The sequence below is a fragment of the Leopardus geoffroyi genome, chromosome B4 (assembly GCF_018350155.1).
Source record: "Leopardus geoffroyi isolate Oge1 chromosome B4, O.geoffroyi_Oge1_pat1.0, whole genome shotgun sequence".
NCBI lineage: Eukaryota > Metazoa > Chordata > Mammalia > Carnivora > Felidae > Leopardus > Leopardus geoffroyi.
The window spans coordinates 11700743-11715509 of record NC_059341.1 but is presented as its reverse complement, the minus strand read 5'-3'; the positions used below and the strand labels follow the sequence as shown (position 1 = coordinate 11715509).

General features: G+C 49.0%; 1 protein-coding gene across 5 annotated transcripts in view; it reads right to left on the bottom strand.

The window, feature by feature from the left end:
* CAMK1D (calcium/calmodulin dependent protein kinase ID) overlaps positions 1-14767 on the bottom strand; it is a 438187-nt gene that overhangs the window by 45948 nt on the left and 377472 nt on the right. For all 5 annotated transcript variants that reach the window (XM_045463125.1, XM_045463127.1, XM_045463126.1 and 2 more), the window contains one exon: positions 13441-13567. In XM_045463125.1, coding sequence (XP_045319081.1) covers positions 13441-13567 — 127 coding nt within the window. The remainder of the gene's footprint in view (positions 1-13440; positions 13568-14767) is intronic.

The window sequence follows — 14767 nt, the reverse complement described above, 5'->3', positions numbered from 1 at the left end:
TTCTTTTTTGTTAATGTTTATTTATTTTAAAGAGAGAGAGAGAGAGAGAGCAAGCACAAGTGCGGGAGGGGCAGAGAGAGGGGGAGACACAGAATCCGAAGCAGGCTCCAGGCCCCGAGCTGTCAGCACAGAGCCCAACGTGGGGCTTGAACTCACGAACCGTGAGATCATGACCTGAGCCAAAGTTGGATGCTTAACCGACTGAGCCACCCAGGCGCCCCTCGGCTGTAATTCTAAAATGTCACAGCCTCCAAGGTACAAACTCTCAGACAACAAATGCACGCAGTCCCGACGGGGGCCTCGGAGAGAGAGTGGGAAGGGTTCTCAGTCACACCCATCACAAATCCATCTCTCCCCCCAACACCAGTCAGATGCCGAAGAACTTCCTAACGAAGGAGAAACAATTTTCTCTCCTGACTGTACCCAGCACAACTCACGTGCAGTGGGAGGGTGACAATGACTCTCGCCACCCCCACACCTCCTCACAGAGGGAGGCTTTGCACGGAAATAACTTAATTGGTGCTACTGACACTTGACAAAGAGAGCCGTCATTAACTGGCACTGCGGCTCGTTCGAGATGCCATCAGCGCCCAGGCAGAGCGGGAAAGGGCTCAGTCTCCTGGTACAGCGGAGACAGAAGGACAAGACTCCAGGCCGGAGGACACAGATGTTCCTCTAGTGCATCTCAAGGCACAGTCCTGGGGGGCCATGAGCGGCAACAGACCAACCCGGAGGCGCCGAAAAGGACACACACAAGATAGGTAGCAGCCGAGTGGGAACAGCTCTACCTGGGTGACACGTGTTGGTTTCCCAGGTTTCATCACCAAACTCCCGTGACACGCCAGCCTCCTGGGCCTCCTCCCCTCCCCTCTGTATCTCCTCCCTACCGTGTGAATCACACTGCCGACCACCTCACTTGGTACCGCTGGACAGCAGGGACGTATCTCTGGTCTGGATCTTCAGGGCTTAGCACATTCTGTTTGGTTAACCAATGGTTACTCCTGACACGAAGTGAGGGGAGGAAACGGGTAGAATCAGCCCTATGCCTCTGTCTGTGGCTGACTGTGTAGTTCATGCCACTCTCCTTTTAAGACCTTGTCTCAAAGGGATTTCGGAATCACTACTTCTAGGGCTAATGGGCAGGAAAGACCTTCGGGGAAGTGATCTCTCAGAACCTCCTTCTCGGTCAGACCTTGGGGGTTAACGATTCCGTTTTCTTAGCTCTCCCTGGTAGAAAGAGCATTCCATTGGCCGGGTCGGTTTACTCCAGCAAATAGAAGTCAATCACGTGAACCACGCGATCTCGGCAGAGCAGCCCGAGCTGCTGGAGATCTGTGTGGACAGACGGGGCCCTCCTTCTGAGCCCCACGCTCGTCTCATGCTGTTCAGCGAACAGTTGGTTCAAAATTTGAAATAATTGAATTTACTGCTGTGAGACTCACGACCAACCCACTGTGGAAAATTCCACTTGGTGGGAAGCGTCCTCCAGGCCAAGCTGTTTTATATTGGTTGAAAGCAAGGGTTCCTGGTAAAGGAATTCAGAGATTCCAAGAGGAAAAAAAAAAAAATTCAGAAACCTTTCATCTTGTTTTTGAAACAATTAAATTGCCCATTTTCCTTCCTGAAAGAGAGAGGAGCAAAAGGCTTAACCAAGTCTAACTGGAAGCAGGAAGAGGGGCTCTGTTGAAGCAGGGGCGGCACTCAACCCCCAGGCTCACAGAAAACAGAAAAAGAATTTTCCCTTTCCCTGTGCTCTCAAGGGAGTGCTGAAGAGCAGTTTCTACAGAGGGAGGGGAGGAGATTGAGAATATCTCCCCCTGTTACCAGGTTCATGGTCAAGGCCGTCTGTTCTCCTCTATGGAAGTCTAAGTACCACTGTACTCAGTACCTCAAAGTTGACCACCTCCAGTGGGTGAAGCAGAGGACATGCAGGAGGGGTGGCCTGGGGTGGGGAGCAGCCCTCCATGCCAGAAAGTGGAGGCCCGGGACCCAGAACCATGGGACCCAGGCAGTGTTTCTTACGTTCCTCAGTTATTTAACAGCTTGGGTTCCATTTCAGGCACTGGCTTTGTAGTGTGAGGGAAGCAGACGTGGGCCCTATGCCATGGAGCACCTGTTCTGGGTGCTCCAGCTGGGTGGACACAGCTGCAGAAGTAACACCAGCCACAGCTGCCTTCTTAAGGAGACGATCAGACTAAGCCAGACAAGAGTGTGGCAAGATGGCACAGGTGTTGATCTTTAACCCTGAATACAGCCCTGAAAATACTGAACCTACTCTAAATAAAACTCCAAGTATCCAGGAAAGGATATATTACCTCCAACAGTCAAATAGTGCAGAAGGTGCAAATAAAAAGACTAGAGAACAGGAAAGACACGGGGTGGGGAAGAAAGGCTGTGGCTAGTAAGTTTTGAGCATATGCCCTTGTGTTGTGCTCGAAGAAGAAATTAACAGGTTTAAACACGAAAGAGTGGGAAAGGTAGGAATGACTGTTCTGTCATTAAATGGGAGGTAAAGATGTGAAATGGTTTCCTTTAAATGTCAAATGGATTTAGGTGGTTGTAACTTGAAACAACTTTAGCTGTCTGGAGTTAAGAATTTTTTTAAGTGTATTTATTTATTTTGAGAGAGCTGGAGAGAGGGCATGTGCTTAGGGGAGGGGCAGAGAGAGAGGATCTCAAGCAGGCTCCTTGTTGTCAGTACAGAGCCTATGCAGGGCTCAATCCCATGAACCGTGAGATCATGATGATCATGACCTGAGCCGGCAGCAAAAGTCGGATACTCAACTGACTGAGCCAGCCAAGTGCCCCTGGATTTAAGAAGTTTTATTTATTTTTTAGGGTTTTTTTTTTTCTTTTAATGCTACTTTATTTTATTTTTGAGAGAGAGAATCTGAAGCAGGCTCCAGGCTCTGAGTTGTCAGCACAGAGCCCAACACAGGGCTTGAACTCATGAACCATGAGATTGTGACCTGAGCCAAAGTCGGACACTTCACCGAGCCACCCAGGTGCCCCGGATTTAAGAAGTTTTAAATAGCCATGCACACTGGCTTCGCAGTGAAAGAAATCTAGGATCTCCCACTTACTACATCTGTGGACTTGGGCCAGTCATTTAATCTTGTTAAGCCTCCATTTTGTTCATCTGTAAAATGGGAACATTAACAGAGCCCAACCTTCAGGACTGTAATGAGGCTTAATGGAAACAATAAACATATAATAAGGTATAGTCAGAGCTAGTAGTAGTTATTATGTAAGGATGAAGGGTTGAGAGAACCATAGGATAAAAACAGAATGGAGGTTTTATTGTTTGTTAGAGTGAAGGATGGACAGTTCCTTGACATCACTTGGTACTTTCCCTTCATTCTTGCTTTACATAATGGAAATGATTTGTAAATGGAGATTTCCACCCTTTTGATCAGAGCCTTTGGAAATCAGAATTGAACTGGGCCCACAAGTGATGGGAGGGCATGTCTGAGTACTTGAATCTTGGAGCTGGAAAGAGACTTACAACCCCCATACCAACCTCCTGCGCACTTGGGTCCCTTTGTTCACCGAGTTGTCGATCCTTTTATTCGCTTATTCACCGACACACTCATACATCCCCTCTAGGTCCAGGCACCGTTCTAGACACCACAACCCAGGAACTGCCTGTCGATCATTACTGACGGTGCCCGGGCATGGGAACAGTCCACCATAATATCAAAGATTCCCACGATGGCTGAGGAACACTGGCTAGCCATGGTACCTTCATGGTTCTGCATTTACTGAGAGAAGAGAGTGACAGTACTCTCACATTCTCTCTCCCTGGCCCTCTGCCTTCCCCCACAGCATCCCACCCTCTCCTACCTCCAGGCCAGGTGTATCAAGATTACCTTCCCCATCACCCTAAGCTCTTTCCAATCTTTTAACCAGCAGCAAGGGGGCACTGCCCAGATCCAACCAATTCTTCTTTCCATTGGCCCCAATTATAATTCTTTTTTAAAGGGGAGTTAGAAAAATGTGTTCCAGAAGACTACTTATAAAAATGGGCATATCCTAATTTTTTCCCTAATTCTTTGCAGTGTATGAAACTCCTGCCTTCGCCCTACCTGCAGAGACAGAGCCCATGGGACACTAAGATTAGCGGCACTCTACCTTTCGTCGAATGTGCTTCTGTCTTTGGAAATGTGTCGGAAATGTCCAACCTGCCTGTGACATCAGCAAGAAGAGGCTGGCAGACAGGCTGCTTGCCATCCTGTGACCTAGTCCAAGGTTCCTTTGTGCCTCTTGCTGGCTGACCTCACCTCTCTGTGGAGGTCAAGGAGAAAGGCCCTCGACTTGAACTTCATGTGTGTCACGACGAAAAGGCCCTAAGAGATGGGAGTCAGTCGTGGTCAGAGGTAGTGGAGACTTCTTTTACTATCACGGCTTTCCCCCAAGTGGCTCATGGAAGGAGATGGTAGGGCCTGGATTCAAGTTCGGCTGTGCTAGCCAGGTTAGGCAATGTGATAGGGTCTTTACAGGGAGGAGCTTAACAGAGAAGTAGTGAGAAGAGTGATCTTCTAGCAGAGGGCTTTTAAAATCATTAGATTGCACACACAGAGTGGTGCCACATCTCTGCCATCTCAGATCCAGCAGTGAGTTAGAGGACAGAATTACAGGCTGAGCCCTGAGCCAATGTATCTCGGAGAATTTGTTATCTTTCTTTTTTCTTTTAAAGTTTATTTAGTTATTTTGAGAGACAGAGAGAGAGAGAGAGAGAGGAGGGGCAGAGAGAGAGGGAGAGAGAGAATCCCAAGCAGGCTCCACGCTGCCAGTGTAGAGCCCAACTTGGGGCTTGAACTCACCAACCATGAGCTCATGACCCAAGCCGAAATCAAGAGTCAAACGCTCAACCAACTGAGCCACTCAGGTGCTCCAGATGTGTTATCTTTCTATGCCTCAGTCTCTTGTCCTGAAGGTCACCTGCTATTTTGTCCTGAAGTTACGCCTTCGTGGAAAAGAATCTGAGCTCAAGTGAAAAGCTGCATGGGACTCTGCGTTTTAGGGAATTTCCACAGGTGGGGAGAAGGAATCCGTGCAGCACCAATTCATGTGGTGGATTAGTACAGAAAGCCTTAAATTGAACTGTAATCCAGTTGCAACGAGTTGGAGAAGTTGCATGTTGGAGAAGTTGCATGCTGGAGAAGTGGTGAGAAGGCTTTCTTTTAATTTTTTTCTTAATGTTTATTTATCTTGGGGAGAGAGACAGAGGATGAGCAGGGGAGGGGTAGAGAGAGAGGGAGACGGAATCCGAAGCAGGCTCCAGGCTCTGAACTGTCAGCACAGAGCCCGACGCAGGGCTCAAACTCATGAACTGCAAGATCATGACCTGAGCCGAAGTCGGAAGCTTAACCAACTGAGTCACCCACGCACCCTGAGAAGGCTTTCTTTGAAACACTGGGAGAGAAAAACGACATTTCTGCCCAGCGGCTGCCTGTTCGGAGATGATAAATAAAATTCTACACACCAAAGAAAAGAAAATTCGGGCATCCATTTCAGGGTGGAGTTTGACTTCAGGAAGAACTGATTACAACAGGCAGTATGAGCAACCATGCTTAGTCACAACTCCTTCTGTAAGCGGACTCTGCAGCAGGTGGGGTTAGACAAGAAAAAAACAGTTAATGAGGGGCTTTACTACAAGCCGCTCCATAAACCGTGTGGCTTCACCAAGGTTTGGAGAAGTGTAGCCTGGATTGCCGGCAGTTAAAAATTCAGCTGAAACACAGACTCATTCTTTGCCTGTGGTTTGCCTTCAACCCAAAGTCACGGAAGTTAAGAGGAGTAGGGCTCTCTTTGGCTAGCTCTGTCCTCGGCCGGACAAGTTCCCTTGGAAAGCTTTCTCTTCCTTCCCTCAGAGTTGTAATTTACTAAAAATGCATCGCAAAACAGTGGCTTGCTCTGATTTTCCTAGTAGCCTCTTGAATTTTACCACAGGCATGAAAAGTCCCCACGAAAGCGCCATCCTGGTTTATAATTACCGTTCCGATCTGAGATGGAGTACTATTCAAATGCTACCAAAGCCAGAATGTGGCCAGTGGGTGGAGGGGTGAGGCTAAGGAATGGGAAGGGAGTGGAAAATGGGAGGGCAGCTGGTGTTCTAAAACGTGGGAGAGACCTGGAATTCAGTGGGAGGGAGGAAAGGAAATGTTCGGAGTTAAGGCAATTCAGGGCAACGTGGCAAGAAATAACCCTGTGATGTCGCCCTCAAAGGTCATCCTGAGATCCAGCCTCTGCCCTCATGGGTTTGTGACCACAGTGGGATGTCTACTTCGCTCCTCCTGAAGGCTGACAAGCTTCACTTCAAGATTAAGAGGACCTTTACAGGCATTCCGGTGTTTTGGGTTTTAGTCATTAAAAGAAAAAAAAAAAGTTCCAAAATGCTGCAAGGTTTCTTTCCCTCCTCGACACTACAGTGAAGTTTAGAGACCATGATACTCCATCACAGTATCCAGTATTTAGAGAGGAGCCGTTCAGAAATTGCAGAAGGGTGGAGGCCCCTGGGTGGCTCAATCGGTTGAGCATCTGACTCTTGGTCCGAGTCCTTGTTTGGGCAAGCCCCCTCTCCAAGCCAAACGAGTCTGCATATTTCTTCCACACACGATAAGAAGCAGCTGGGGACTCTGAGCCTTTGTTCTCCTGCTTGCCCACATCCATTACTCTCCTTGTCTTGGCCTGGAATTCTACTCTTCCTGCAAATCACGCCTCCTCCAAGAGTTTTTCCCTGGTCGTTCCAGGCCTTGCTGATTCCTCTCTCACCTGTATTTGTAATGTTGCTTCTGAAATATGTCGGTTACTTCATACTGCACACATGCTACCAAATATGGGTCTGTATCACCACTGGTCATACACCATTGGAGGGGCCCTCGGTGTTGGAGCGGCTCTAAGAGATGCCTGCAGTGGGACCCCCATACACAGGGATGGAGCGAGGCCCACATTCTCCTGCCATCAGTGATGTGATGTTCTGCAAGGACCCTTGTTCTTTTAAAGGACATGTAACATCAGGGCAGCTGTTCAGGGTAAAGGATGAATTCAAGGGTGATCAGATCCCTTTGCCTTTTCAGGCACCGCGTGTGTGCTGGGATACATGGGATAAACAGCCCTTTTTTCACTATTTATTCATAGCTAGAGAGCTGATTTAAATTGAAGTAATCTTGGGGCGCCTGGGTGGCTCAGTCGGTTAAGCATCCGACCGAGGTCATGATATCACAGTTAGTGGAATCAAGCTCCACGTTGGACTCTGTGCTGACAGCCCAAGGCCTGCTTGGGATTCTGTCTCCCTTTCTCTGACCCTCCCCACTTGCATATACTCTCTCTCTCTCTAAATAAATAAACAAACAAACAAACAAACTTAAAAAAAATTGAAGTCATTTTGACATTGCCAAAGTTCACTATTTAGCTGAACAGTCATTTAGGCAACAGCCGTAAGAACAACAAAAACAAAACAACAGTGCCCGTAAATTGAAATCAATACTTCTACCGAGAAGGGGTCTGAAGTCTGAACTATGGCTAAAAGCAGACAGCAACACTCTGCACCTGGCTCGGGCTCCTGGACAGCATGGCCCCCAGAATCAGAGGAGTGCTGACTGGGACTGGGCTCTGCCCTGTTTAGGTCGAGACTGGCCAGTAGGGATGAGGCCGCGGTTTCTTTGTCCAAGATGCCAACAGCGTCCTGATCTTGCAGAGATAAGCCAGTGTTGGGGGGCGGGTGGGGGTGGTGGTGTCCAACCCCAGGGTTGACAGCACGCTGGGGTCCTCTTACAAAAAGCCACTTCACAGCATTACTCTGGCTGTCGGGCTCCCACTGGCTTAATTAATTAATGGTTCAATTAATCCATAATTCAAGGCCCCCAAAGCCAACGATCAACACCCAGTCAACATCTTACTTGACTTAATAGCAACTGACACAAGGTACTTTCTCCAACTCAAAGCGCTTCCCAGGATACCACACCACTCTGGTTCCCTTCCTGTTTCACATGCTGCCTCTTCAGAGTCCCCGGGGCTCCAGGACTCAGCCCTGGGACCTTTCTTCTCCTCCATCTTTCCCTGCTGCCCCCTTAGCCACTTCATCCAGATTCACAGCTTCAAAATACATCAGCCTCTTGGGGCGCCTGGGTGGCTCAATCAGTTGAGTGTCCGACTCCTGATTTTAGCTCAGATCATGATCTCATGGTTTGTGAGGTTGAGCCCCGTGTCAGGCTCTGTGCTGACAATGTGTAGCCTGCTTGGATTCTCTCTCTCCCTCTCTCTCTGCCCCTCCCCTGCTCTCTCTTTCTCTCTCTCTCTCTCCCTAAAAATAAATAAACATTAAAAAAAATACATCAGCCTCCAAATACGGTCCATCCTCATTACTCACGGATTCTGCACTTTTAATTTGCCTACTCACTAAAATTTACTTGTAGCCCCCAAATCAATACTTGCCGTGCTTTTGTGGTCACGTGTGGACATGAGCAGAGAGGCTCAAACTGAGTTTCCAAAGCTCACGTTCCCTGCTTAGAGGTCAGACAAGGTGACACTCTGCCCTCCTGTTTCGCCTCTCACACTACAAACAAGTATCATTTTCATGGTCTAGCTGCTGTCATGTTTTTTACATTTTTGTGCATTTTGTAGATTCATGGTTTAAAACAGCCCCCAAGTGCAGCGATGAAGTGCCGTCTAGTGTTCCTGGCACAAGAAAGTGGAAATGTGCCTACAGAGAAAATGTGTGGCTAGACCAGCTTCACTTACGTGTAAGTTATGGTGCTGTTAGCCATGAGTTCATCGTTCACGAATCAAGAATATATATTAGGGGCGCCTGGGTGGCTCAGTCACTTAAGCATCTGACTCTGGCTCAGGTCATGATCTCGCAGTTCGTGAGTTCAAGCCCTGCATCGGGCTCTGTGCTGATGGCTTGGAGCCTGGAGCCTGCTTCGGATGCTGTGTCTCCCTCTCTCTCTGCCCTCCCCTGCTCATGCTCGGTCTCTCTCTCAAAAATAAAATCAACATTAAAAAAATAATATATATTAAATAAGATGTCGTTAAATAGAAATATGTATAAAACAAGGTCACGTATCCATCAGTAGATGACAACGCTGTGACCAGAGACTCACAAGGACCCTAAACCTCTATTTCCCGGGTAACAGTAGGTCAGTATTTACTAGTTCAGCGCTGGTGGTGACGTTACAGAGCATGACTACTACGTGTGATGAGAATCAACTACATCTTGCTGCAGACAGGACCTCTTGAGAGAACTCCAGACTTACAGTCCAACCGCCTTCTGGATCTTGCAAACTTTAACAAATCAAAATCTGAACCCCTGGTAATACTTCGGTAGCCTGCTCTTTCCACAGACTTTGACATCTAAAGTAAAGGTAACAGCCTCCTTTCAGAGGCTCAGGCCAAAAAAATACCTTAGAACTATCATTGGCTTCTCTCTCTCAAGCCCTACTTTTAATTTTTCAGAAAATCTTCATGAAATTACCTTCAAATTTTTTTCTGGAATCTGATACTTTCTTACCACTTCCACTCTGCCAACCTAGCCCAGCTCCCACCATTTCTCACTTGAATAATTCCAGAGCCTTCTAACTGGTCTCCCTTCTTCCACCCTGGCATCTCTCCTAATCCCCACCTGTCTCCTAGAGGGATCCTGGTACAGGTCAGATCATGCCATGCCTTGTCTCAGAACCCTCCAATGGCTCCTCACCACCCTGAGTAAAAGTCAGGGTCTTGACAATGACTTCTAAGTCCTGGTCTGCACATGCTCCGCCTGTTAGTTCTCTGACTTCATCTTCTACTGCTCTTCTCTTTGTTCACCCCACTCCTGTTGTTCTCCCACATACCCCTGCCTCAGGGCCTTTGCACCATCCTTGGAACGCTTTTCCTCCAAAGAACAACATGGCCAACTCCTTCACTCCTATCAAACCTTGACCCCACTGTCACCCTCTCAGTGAGGGCTGCCTTGATTACTACATTTAAAATTGCCACCCCCTACACACACACACACACACACACACACACACACACACACACACACAAACACACAAACTATTCTCTTTCCTGCTTTATTTTTCTTCATAGCACTCGTCAATCTAAGATATTAACAGACTTAGCTGTTTGCATACAGTCTATCTCCTTCTCGCTCAAATATAAGTACCTTGGTTGAGGGCAGGGACTTTTATCTGTTTTTCTTTTCTTGTTTTTTTTTTTAATGTTTTACTTATTTTTGAGGGAGAAAGAGCATGAGCAAGGGAGTGGCAGAGAGAGGGAGACAGAGGATCCAAAGTGGGCTCTGTGCCCAATGTGGGGCTCGAACTCATGGACCACGAGATCACGACCTGACCTGAAGTCAGATGCTCAACTGACCAGGCCACCCAGGTGCCCCCTGTTTTTCTTTTCCTTTCTACTGATGCATCCCCAGTCTCTAGAACAGCAGGTAGGCACTAAATACATAATCCTTGAATGATGAATAACGTAGCACTTACCAGACGTTATTCTATTTACTGGTTTTCCCTCTTTTTCTCACAACACTGTGAGCATTTTAAAGTCTGAAACTCTGGCTCTACACATTCATATTCTTAACACCAAACCACTGAGCACAGCACATAAACTTAATAAATGCATGCCGAATGAATGGGAAAAGAGGAGACAGAGAGAAATGCTAATTTCTGCGAACCTTGGGTTTTTACCAGTTTAACAAGCATTTGTGCAAAGATGAGTAAGATAGTCCCTGCCCGAGAAAAACGTGTGGTGCGGTGGGAAAGGGACACCGGTGCATATGGACCCCGATGCAATGATGTAAAAAGGGTCAGGAAAAGAACTAGGATGACAAAAGAGAGAATGGGTGTTGGGAAAGCAACCAAAAGGGGGCAACATGTAAGTTGGGCTTTGATGGCTGAATATCAGGAGTTAGCCATGCAGACTGAGGGGGCAGGGGAGGAAACAGCCCGATCTCTGTTGCTCACTGCCCGAGGTACGTCTACAGGTTATAAGCTCCCCCAGTGTCAACCCTTCCTTGCTCTAAGAGGCCTTCCTAGGCAGCTCAGTGCTCAACACACATGAATGAGCAGAACCACTACATTCGCAGCCCTCCCCACTCAGAGAAAACTCCGTATCTGACAACAGCATTACCTGATGGCCCCACTGGCCACCATTTAGGGTAGAAAGAGCAAGGGCCACATCTAAACATGCTTCCCAGTTCCCAGACTCGTCAGTGTCTGACATCTAAGCAGAACCAGACCACTCGAATGACAGCCACTTAGAAACCCAGAGAAAGTGCCATTCCTGGGTTCTGCCAAGACGCAAAGAAGCAAAAATCCATTTAGAAAGTGCTGGAGCTTTCCAACATCAGAGCCAAATACGAGAACAGTGCGATGCGTATGTAAATACGGACACTTCTGCCGGAACATTTGAACTGCAGCCCGAGAGTCGGCCTCCTGCAGGGGGGAAGCGGGGCGGCCACAGAGCCCTCAGCTTCTCGGCCACGGTGGCCAGGGCAGCGGACCGCACAGAAGGTGGCAAAGCCATCCCGGCAAGGAGCGTGGACAGCGCGCCCTCACAGGCCTTTTCATTTTCTGGGGTCTGGGAATTGCCACTGTTGGAACGGGCCTTCTCCCTCCCCATCTTTGAGGACAAACGAGAAGAAGCTCATCTTCGCTTTTATCTGCCGCCCGCCTGGCGGCCGGGACTGACCCGGAGAGAGTCCACATACCTGCCGCACACGCTCCTGCTCCCGTCACACCCCCACGCCCCTGGGGCACACACGTGCGCTCTCGCGTGCATCTCCCACCACGGCCGTGATTCCCAGTCCCCCCGACGGGGTCCACTCCGCTGGCCCAGAGCCGAGAGCACTCAGGGTACCGCTAGTCTCATCAAGGCCTGTGCCACACGGCTCCTCTGCCATCAGAAGAACCTCCCCGGCTCTGCCCAGCGCACACACCCGCCAGGGACATGATCCCTGCCTGTGCCGGTCACACCATGGCCACCTCCTCCCCCGGCCCCCGCCCCCGAGTCCGTGGCTTCCTTTCCTGTTATTCTCCGTTCCCCTCAGCCTGCTCTTCTCCCCTCTCCTTTGAGCACCTTTGCAAATGAACCGGCTGCGACATAACACCTGTGTTAGGCCAGCACCTGAAGGGCCAGGAAGGGCCCCAGAGGGCGTTTGGAGTTTCCCACAATGCTCTGGGGCCCAGGCTCATCAGGTGGGAGGACCGCTTTCCTCAGCCTGCCTGGGGGATCACGCGGTTGCACCTAATACCAAACAGGAATGATGCCAGTCACAGAACATTCCCTCTCCTCTTTCAGGGCGAGCTTCCTGTTCTCATTAGGAAAAGCCATCATGGTTTGTACAATGAGAATTCAGCCTCGGTCTCTGTTTTCCAGAAGTCTTTTCCAACCCCATTTTTTTCCTGCTCTCAGACATTCCCGGTTTATACCCTTTTCCCAGGACTTTCCCACTTGAGAGCTTTAGCACAAATGGATGCTTCTGCCTGGAACACTCTGCCCCCTAACATTCCCAAGGCTGTCTGCTTCTCCACATTCAAGCCAATACCCAGGTCTCATTCCTGTGCCCTTAACCGTCCTAGTCCCCCTCCCCGCCATCACCTTGCTGCTCTGTGGCATGTCCTCATTTGAGTTTCTCCATAGCACCTACCGTGGCCTGAAACAACCCTGTTCTTTGTCTGTTGTCTGTGACTCCCGACTAAAACATAAGCTTCATGAGGGCAGGCCTGCTGTCTGACTCATGCACAGCCGTCACCCCAGTGCCCACAACAGCAGCTGGTCCATAGTATGCACTTCAGTACACATTTGCTGAGCGAATGAATACATTCATGTAAGTCAACGTCTCGAAAACACAAACGGCACCGACGGCCTTTCTCCAGGTCCCCAGAAGACACAAGATGATTCTCAGTATGCGAGTGTTCAGTTCTTGTAGCATTTTCTGCTCTCTGTATGTTTGGTACGAGGGCCCTGGGGTTCTGATTTTAGGAAAGACTTTAATTCTTGGCTTCTCCAGTACAGATCAGGCCTGGCTACTTCAAGAGAGTGACTTCGACAAGGCATGAACCAGATTCCTCCTATCGATACTCTCTTTCTGGCCGCTTCTATCTCAACATTTTACATGTTCTGTTTGTGTCTGCACTTCATGGTTATCTCAGTGTCTCACTGTAAATCATTTGAAAACACAGATACGGAGGCACTATTTCTGGCATCAGAACGTGGGAACTCATCCAATCAACTCCTGGCTTCCACCCAGGCCCACACCCCAATGAGACAGGATTTCTGCCCGATTATTAAAAGGTTTCAGGGGAAATCGCCTCTCTTCTAACTCGTTCCAATGTCTCTTGGCCTTTTTATTCTCCCCTTAAGGGGAATGAAGGCAGCTGCGATCATGCGCCAGGGCCGAAGTGCTTAAGACCGAAGAAGCTGATACGACACCCACGCTGTGCTTACCAACATAGCCCGGGGTGCCGCAGGCTGTGGACATCACGTCTCCTTTGCCCTCCATTTTTGACAGTCCAAAGTCACTGATCATTATTTTCGATTCCTCGTCTTGACTGTAGTACAAGAGGTTTTCAGGCTAGAAAGAAAAAAAGAAAAAAAAAAAAAAAACACTGACAAATTGTGTTTAAATACGGGTTAATTGTGGGAGAGTCACGAAGCCACAAAGCCTAACCACAATTTAAGGATACGCTTGACTCGGGACACAGCGAATGCAGTAAGAAAAGCCGTGTTTAATAGGACTGATGAAGGGGACACTGCACAGTTTGGGGCGCTTAGAGGTTTTCAAGAAAAGTGAGTCCCTTTGTCTACTTTCAAAAAGTGAACCATAAATTGGGGCCGCCTAGAGAGCCCCTAAGACTTGTCAATTTATTTCCTGGGTCAGGGGAAAGGGAGTTCCCAGAAATGAAGTCACTTCTGTAGGTGCTCTTCCATTTCCTTGTTCTTTCTTTCTTTTTTTAATGTTTATTTCTGAGAGAGACAGAGACAGAGACAGAGCGCCAGTGGGGGAGGGACAGAGAGAGAGGGAGACACAGAATCTGAAGCAGGCTCCAGGCTACGAGCTGTCAGCACAGAGGCCAATGCGGGGCTTGAACTCACGAACCCTGAGATCATGACCTGAGCAGAAGTTGGACGCTTCACCGACTGAGCCACCCAGGCGTCCCCCACCCCTGCCCCGTTCCTTTTTCCTGACCCCTTTAGCAACCTTTCTCGAACCCAGGGTCTCTCTCCCTGCCCTCCGTAACAGCCCATGTCCTGCGGCTCTGGCAGATGCATTGCGTTTTCCCCTTTACTGGGCCAGCTGACCCCTGCTCGCTGGGCTCCCTGGGAAACAGAGGGATGTCATCATGGATGAATCGTGTCCAGAGATCCAGCACTTTGTAGCCATGTGTCCTTAAGTGCCCTGAGCTTCTGGTTGCCTTTTCGGGAAAACATGGGTCGTGGTGGTTCCTCGTTTGCTTCCCTGAATGGGGAAGCTGGAGCTGGATGGAATGGGGAATGCTGGAGCCCAGATGGTAGGAACTCAGGACACATGGCTGAGGCCTGACCACAGCTCCTGTCTCTGCTACAGTTCTGCACAGCAGGGGCACCTCTATGGCAGCTACACAGGAGGGGTAAGGGGAGGCAGACGGGTGGAGCGGGGAGACAATGAAGCTTTATTTGCATAATGTTTTATGAAAAGTCAAGGTATCATTCTTAGAAAAAAAAAGGGGGGGTGGAGCTCGTGGAGACCAAGGGAGATGTCCCAGCCTCAGGGCTGCACCTGTCCTGCCCGGGC